Source organism: Pavona decussata, unplaced genomic scaffold, assembly GCF_977016875.1.
Source record: "Pavona decussata unplaced genomic scaffold, jaPavDecu1.1 SCAFFOLD_426, whole genome shotgun sequence".
NCBI lineage: Eukaryota > Metazoa > Cnidaria > Anthozoa > Scleractinia > Agariciidae > Pavona > Pavona decussata.
The window spans coordinates 467,604-475,818 of record NW_028145783.1 but is presented as its reverse complement, the minus strand read 5'-3'; the positions used below and the strand labels follow the sequence as shown (position 1 = coordinate 475,818).

The window sequence follows — 8,215 nt, the reverse complement described above, 5'->3', positions numbered from 1 at the left end:
GATTCCTACCCAGTCCCAACTCGAGGTTTTTAACAGAATTTACACCCACCCCTCCCTAGCGGCCAATTAACCATGCAAGCCTTTTCTGGACTCCTGAAGAGAAGAGGTTTGCATCTCCAACCCTTTGAACATTTAAGTATTAATTTATTGTGAGCTCACAAACTGCAGTTTATGTACTTTAATTCCTTAAATAAGGTCTAATATAGAGATATATTGTCTGCCACTTTTAAATGAAGCTTTTATCCACAGGCAATGTTTAAAAATCAACCAATGCCTTTATCCACAGGCTATAATTAAAACTCGACCAATGCTTTTGTAATTTCCCCACGCATTTTAGATTGAAAAAAATGGAAAACTCAGAAAGAAAGAAAAGAAAATTGAAAAGAAACAAAAAGGATTGTCCAGTGCTGAAAAAAAGAAAAGAAAAAAACAAAAAAAGAAAGATAAAACAAGAACAAGAACGCAAAGTCCTACAGCAGAAACTCATTGAGGCGAAGCAGTTGTCTGCTCAACAGATTTTGGTTGCTAAATCATTAAATAAGACAATACGAGAAATTGACAGCTTGTGTGCAAAGTTGTAATTTTCATTACTGTCATTTCAAAAATTATTTGAGAAAATAAATCGAAACTTTTGAAAAGACCAGAGCTAGTGTTGTATTATACAGAAATAACTTTTTCCATGGGGCTTAGTTATCTACACCAGTTTTACTACAGTAGTATAAAAATATTTCCACTTTCTGCATGGGCTGTCGCTTAAAAAAATAAAAGTTAGAAAATCAATCAACAATAATTTTTCAAAAAAAGTCCCTTTAAAAGGAACTGAGCAGTGCTAATGGGTAATACTATGGAATTCGCCATCAATCAAAAGCAATTAATATTCCATAGGAAAATTATAGATCTTGAAACCAAATAAGGAAACTGTTATTATAAATATAAAAAATAGGTCAAAATCTCAAATAATAAGTTTTCAACCATGAAAATGTTGTCTTGAGCTGGACTTTCGGTTACAGGGCTGGGTTGACTTTCGGTCTTGTGGTTTGTTCATTTGGGCTGACACCCGTGTGACGGTTGTTTGATTATTTAATTGATCTTTCAGTGACCGTAGCGGTTTTGGCCTTCAGTTCATTTCTCATTCCGTGTGTCTCTCTCTGGCCTTGTATCTGTATGGTTCAGTTATTTTCACTAATGTTATTATTTACACGGTTTTTATGCAATCAAATTAGCCTTTTACATTGGCTTTATATTTAATTAAAAGCTATCTTAAAATTTCTAAAAAAGGAATAACTATAAATATAATCTAGATCCAAATTATCATTTAAAAGTATTTAAGAAATATCAGAAGCCCATAATTCGGAAATATCCGTGTAATTGGCAATTGGCATGTTTCTTCGTTCATAATGGTCATTCAGGCTTTCGGTTTTGTCTGTTCACTTTGCCTGGCTTCCTGTGGGCTTCCTGTCTGGTTATTAAGTTAGTCATTCAGTGTCCTATGTGGTTTTCAGCTTTGTGTTCATTCATCCCTCCGGTTGTCTGTCTCGTCCGTGTTTGCGTATAAATTTGCGTTTAAAATCAACCAATACTTTTGTAATTTCTTCACGCATTTTAGATTGAAAAAAATGGAAAACTTAAAAAGAAAGCAAAGAAAATTGGAAAAAGAAATAAATAAAAGGAAGGATTATCAAGTGCAGAAAAAAAGAAAAGACAAAAACAAAAAAGAAAAGAAAAAAAGGAGCAAGAATTCAAAATATTGAAGCAGAAGCTAACCAAGGCAAAGCAGTTATCTGCTCAGCAAATTTTGATAACCAAAGCACCGAACAAGACACCAAGAGAGTGACAGATTGTATGCAAAACTATAATTTTCCTTATTGACATTTCTGAAATTAGAAATCAGAAAATAAATCCAAACTTTTGAAAGGACCAGAGCCAGTGTTTTATTATACAGAAAACACGTTTTCCATGGGGCTTAGTTATCTTCACCAGTTTTACTAACGGAATATAAACATATTTCCACTTTCTACAAGGGCTTCAACTTAAAAATTAAACGTTAAAAAATTATGAAAAACAATAATAAGTTCCCCTCATTTCTGAAATCAAAGCAGCAGTGCTAACGGGTATTACTAGGTAATTCACCAGCAATCAGGGGGAAAAACAGTAGTAAGGGGCGCCAGGATAGGTCACAGCTAATCAGAGACGCGTATTTGGGTCACGTGATCAATATAAGCCAATCAGCGTTGAGTATTTTCACATTCCATTCTGATGACGTCACGCCTGGTAACGAGTTTAAAAATAATGTATGCTAATGTATGCCACTCTCTAGGGTGGGGTCAGTAGCCAAACTTCCACCAATGTGGAGAATACTTGGCAAGGGTCTTTTTATCCACTTGAGAGAGTAGTTCTTCAGCATCATCACCGTGCATGTCTTCCCATTGAGACTCCTCAAACTCTTCAATCTTCTTCAATCTTTTTTCTTCAGAGATACAGAGGAGTCAGGGGTGGATCCAGGATTTGACATGAGTGATTTGCACCAAATTAACTAGGGGGGTTTGGGGGCATGCTCCCCCAAGAAAATTTGAAATTTAGTGCCCTCAGAATGCAATTTTCCTGCATTCTGAGAGCACTTCAAGCCATTCAGACACATTAACAGCACCTCCTCAGAAAGGCATAATTCTGTACAAAAAATTATTTCTGTGTATTTACACAGAAAAACCAGAATAATATTAAACTAAGCCATAGAGTTAGACTGTATTTGACTATGTAAAGTAACTTCTTTTTACATAAATTTGCCTTTCCATGTCTAAGGAGTCTAGCATGTGAATTGAAGATGTTAAGTAGATCTGCTGCCTGGATTGCTGTCTTTGATGCTTGTGGGAGTGGAAATAACTCTCTAATGGGAATCATCTCAGTAAGCTCATAGTGGGAATGGAGGAAAAAATATTACGATTAGCGAATATTAAGGAAACATCATTGTTATGAAAATGTAACAGCAAAAACTGAAAAGTTGGAATCATACTTGCCTTTTTCAGACTTATAGAACAGTGTATAAAGTGATAATAATAATAATAATAATAATAATAATAATAATAATAATAATAATAATAATAATAATAATAATAATAATAATAATATTTATCCAGGGAGCCCACTCGCCTTGGCGGTTTTCAGTGGGGCCCTGCAAATTAAAAATGAAATGAAAAATAAAATTACCTTAAAATTATTTCACAAGATCAAACGAATTTAAAAATAGCTAAAAAATCATCATTCACAAACTTTTAAGCTTTGCCTTAAAAAGGGACAATGATTTGATGTTTTTAAAGTCATTGTCTAAGCTGTTCCAGTCCTTAGAGGCTTGATAAATAAAAGTTTGCTTGCCCCAATTGGTACACACGCGAGGAAGGTGTAAATCATTACTTCTACGAGTTAGATAAGAATGAAAACTACTATTGCGTCTGACGTCAAATTTAAAATCAATTTCCCCCAACAGATATTTTTGCATCATAATACAGCGATGGAAGTGTCGTCTCTTTAAGAGGGGCTTCAGGTCCAGACGATCTAGTGCCTCGGTTGATGAACTTCTTCGTGGTAAATTAAGCAGGACCTTGGCTGCCTTGTTTTGAAGAACTTGCAGCTGACCCATAAGCGTGTTGTTATTTTTATCACCCCACACTGCATCTCCATAGTCAAACAGTGGGATGATTAAGCAATTGTATAGTGTTAGCTTAGTATGTAGAGGCAGAAGATGTCGTATTCTCTTTATCATTCCAATCCTTTGATTGATCTTTGTACTGATAGTGTCAATGTGCTCGGACCAAGACATAGTTTGGTTAATAACCACTCCCAAGTACTTAAACGAGCCAGACCTATCAATAGCAGAGGAATTTACCTTAAGAGAGACGTCACTAACTAGTTTAAGCTTCCGTGAGTGACCAAAAATAACGAATTTACATTTAGAGATATTTAAGGTCAACAGATTACTCGAAAACCAGTTGGAAATTGTAGCCAAATCTGAATTTAACTTACTTTCAAGGTCAGAGAGATTAGTCGATGAGTAATAAATCACAGTGTCATCAGCGTAAAGAATAATTTCACTGGCAAGCTGACATGATGGTAAATCATTTACGTAAATAAGAAAAAGAAGGGGTCCTAATATACTTCCTTGAGGGACCCCAACAGTTATTGGCGCAGCAACAGAGAGTGCATCTCCGACAGACATCCTTTGTTTCCTGTTCGTGAGATATGACTGGAACTAATTTAGAGTGTCATCTGAGAGTCCGACCGATTTAAGCTTATGAAGTAAAAGGTTGTGGTCAACTGTGTCAAACACTTTCGAGAGATCCAAGGAAGCAGCTCCTGTAAGACGACCAGAGTCCATGTTCAGAAGTATGTTATCTGTTAAGTGTCAAAGCTGTATTAGTTGATAGCTTAGGTCGAAAACCAAATTACTTAGGGGTAACGATCTTGTTTACATTGAGAAAATAGTAGAGTTTGTTATGTACTGCCTCCTCCAGAATCTTGCTTAACGTAGGTAGCACAGTTATTGGCCTGTAGTTGTTTGGGTCACAGCGATCGCCTTTTTTGAAGAGGGCAGATACCTTTCCAAACTTCCGCAGGGAAGGGAAGCTACGAGTGACCGAAGATTGATTAAACAAATTCGTGAGACTTTTACTAATCACGCTATCTGAGTCTTTCAGAAGACGAGCGCTGATATTATGTAGGCCAATTGCTTTGTTAGTTCTGAGTTGTTTAAGTTGGCCGCATACGAACTCTTCGGTGATTGGTTTGAAAACAATCTTGGGCAAATCAGTAGACCTTGCAGGCGGAGATGGTAAGGTAATGAAGGATTTCAGTTTCATTGCGAGCTTAGCGCCAATTGTAGAGAAGTGAACATTTAGGATCTTGGCGATAGATGGATTGTCACAATGTGCTACGCCATCGTCTTCGATACAAGAGATTGGGGAACTCTGTTTACGTGATGTGATTTCATTCAAGGTTTTACACAATGCACTTGGATTGCTCTTGTTTTCGGATATTAGGTTTGAGTAGTACTCCGCTTTGCACTTTTGTATTTCCTTGTTTACATAGTTCTTGAGCTTCTTGTAACGTGACCAAAGGTGAGGTGAGTTAGATTTAATGGCTCTTCTATGGAGATAATCGCGTTGAAAAATGTGGTCCACTGAGCTCAGACTGAGAGAATATGTAAAAGCCATTTAAGCTTATTGAACACCCAGTGTCAGTGGAAACATAACTCAAAAAACTTCATTGAAGAATGAGTTTTTGTCCAGATATTAGTACTTAAATTGTACCACAGACACCAGTTATGTATCTGTACTGTTCTCCATCAGTTTAAGGATTACATCAATCCTGATGGAACATAACTCACAAGCAGTCTAGAAACACTAGTGACTGACTGGTACAAAATTATTCATTTAAAAGATTTTCCATTCTCATTCTTCTGGGATGTAAATTAGCAAATAAATCTATAATTTGTTCAAGGTCTAATTCCATTTCTCTATGGGCATGCATCAGTGCTAATCCATTCAGTCTATCCTGGACCATTGTACTTCTCAAATAAGTCTTCAGATTTCGAAGGTTTGAGATGGACCTTTCACAAGATGCTGATGAAATAGGAATGGTTATCAGGATTTGAAGTATAGTATAGATATTGACATAAGCACCCTTGTCAATTTGTTCCAGGGTGGCATCTATACTGTCAGGGATGTCTTCTCTTCTATCATTTTTCCCCTTCCACATTGTTTCCCATAACAAAAGCTCTGCTTGTAAACCTGCATAATTAGGGATATCATGTCTGTAATGGTTACAAAACTCCCTAACATTATCCTTCCAAATGGGGTTAGTAGCCAACAAAATAGAAGGAATCACTGAAAATCCTTTGTAGCACACAAAAACATCATCCTCAAATCTACTGTCCAGTTGTGCAAGAGCATGGTTAAGGAAGTCTGTTGTCAGATTGATCCTGTAATAGTCTTCAGGGGTTGGGGCTGGTGCATTGTTTCTGTGAACTTGCCTCTGAATTATCCTGGGCATGCTTGGCTGTACTGAAACACGCCTTGCTAGGGTAACAGCTTCTTCATAGAGAGCATGGTGCCTAGTATCAATGTCAGTTTGCATATCTGTTAAGGCTGATTTTAACAGAACAATTTCCTCTTTTGCTTTGAGAAGATCCATTGCTTTCTTTTGTAGCCTGACTGTGAGTGGTCTGGTTAAGTCTAATTAACAAATCGACGGCAGTTTTCTATGGTCTATACTCTTATAGACCATAAAATGACGTCAAAAAATGTTCTAAACTCAAGTGGAACCACGAGCCGCAGGCGAGTGGTTTCACTGCCAAGTTTTGGACATTTTATGGCGTCATTGCATGGTCTATAAGAGTATAGACCATAGAAAACTGCCATCGATTTGTTTTTTACAATAACATGGAAAAAGTACGACCAGAATTGGCTATTTTTTTCGTTGAGAAAGCGCGCGTGTTACATCTGACGTCATTTTTATTGTCTGTACTCTTATAGACAATAGCTACGAGCCAATCAGCGCGCGGGAATTTGGACAGTTATTGTAAAAAATGTGTCTGACAATAACAAGAGTAACAATAAAAGAAAATGTGATTGCATTAATTAAGGCTTGTGCATCATTTCTACTGTTTTGATTCCAGTTGCCATGGCCAGGAGCATTTCTGTTCATTGAAATGTCTTCAAGTGTAGCCACAACTGGGTGAAGAAGCTCCACAATTCGGTCCATACCATCAATACGCTCAATCCACCTTGTTCGACACACATTTACCAAAACAAAGTGGTTGGCAGCAGGCATCAATACTCTAATCTTGCTGATCAAATGCTGTTGTCGTTTCGGGGAATTGTCAAAAAATTCTAAGAGCTTTCTTACAACATCCATCATGTTTCTAACAAGTGGTAATTGGCATGTGTCAGCAACACACAAGTTAAGCCTATGGTTCATGCAGTGAACGTAAATAGCCTTGTCATGTTCAGCCCTAATAAGTGATGAAGCTCCATTCAAGCGCCCAGACATATTGCCTGCACCATCATAACACTGGCCACGACAGTCATCCATAGATAGTCCTAAATCAGCTACAGCACCAATTATTAAATCTTTGATAGCTGCTCCTGTTGTTCCATCCTCACAAAGGTAGAATCCCACAAATTCTTCTCTGACTGTTTTGGTTGAATCAAGAAATCTGATCACCACTGAAAGATTTTCTTTATTTGATATGTCAGCTGCTTCATCAGACATAATAGAAAAATATTTGCTATCCCTGATTTCCTATGACAAATTATTCACTATGATGGCACCCACAGTTTTAATCATCTCATTTTGAATGGTTTTAGAGATATATGTCGCATTTCTGGGTGCAGTTTCCAGGTGATGTTTTAGTGTTTGGTCGCCGCTGTCAATTTGAAATTCTAACAGTGCCTGGAAATTACCGGCAAGACTAGCATTTTGTGGATCATCATCTCGTCTACCTCTGAGGGCTATGTTGTTTTTTTCCACAGAAAATTATTGTTTTAAAAAGGGATTTCAGAATTTCACGATTTCTATTGATTTGCTGTCAGAGTAAGTTGTTGATCTTCTGATCAATTGGGAGCGCTTCTCTTCTCATATTTCTCAGAAAATTCTCCATTGCAATCACTGCAAAATTATGCATCTCACATTTTCCGCTCGCGTGTTTGCTAAAACGTGAAATGGCGGACGTTCAAAGTGTGAGTGGAGGCTTGTACAATTTGTCTAGTTTATTTGTATTTCGCCCACACTGGACTCCAAACCAAACACACGGTAAACAAAATGCACCATCGAGATATTTAGAGTATGCTAGCCAGGGAAATCTTTTTAGCCAGCTCCACACAAAATGACGGTTAGAATTCGAACATTCCACTGATGCTGGGAAATCAAATAGCTCACCTGGTTTCCACACATTCTCTATGAACTTGAGCTTGTCCTGGTCCGAATATGAGCTGATTTCCTTGAAAACCAAGCCAACATCGTACTGAGAACAGTCCTCCTTTCGACAAACTGGATCGCCTCGAACCATAGCTTTATAATTTAAATTCCCTTGTCTTCCTTCGTAGCAAGTTAACGATGAACTCTAATCGGAGCAAGAACAAACGAAGGGCGTTCGGGGAGATGCTTCCCTTTACATACCATTGTCAGTAGTTTCCACGGTAGTTTGTGGCCTGGATAGCCAATC

General features: G+C 37.4%; 2 protein-coding genes across 2 annotated transcripts; both read right to left on the bottom strand.

Annotated features, from left to right (window-relative positions):
- Positions 1–4,436: 4,436 nt before the first annotated feature.
- Positions 4,437–5,204, bottom strand: LOC146450775 (uncharacterized). Its single transcript, XM_085100036.1, has one exon. The coding sequence runs from the start codon at positions 5,202–5,204 to the stop codon at positions 4,437–4,439; it is 768 nt and encodes a 255-aa protein (XP_084956162.1).
- A 211-nt stretch (positions 5,205–5,415) lies between these two features.
- LOC146450774 (52 kDa repressor of the inhibitor of the protein kinase-like) lies at positions 5,416–6,228 on the bottom strand. The gene has a single exon (XM_085099984.1). It carries the CDS (start codon positions 6,181–6,183, stop codon positions 5,416–5,418), a length of 768 nt encoding a protein of 255 aa, XP_084956110.1. The 5' UTR covers positions 6,184–6,228.
- Positions 6,229–8,215: the final 1,987 nt, after the last annotated feature.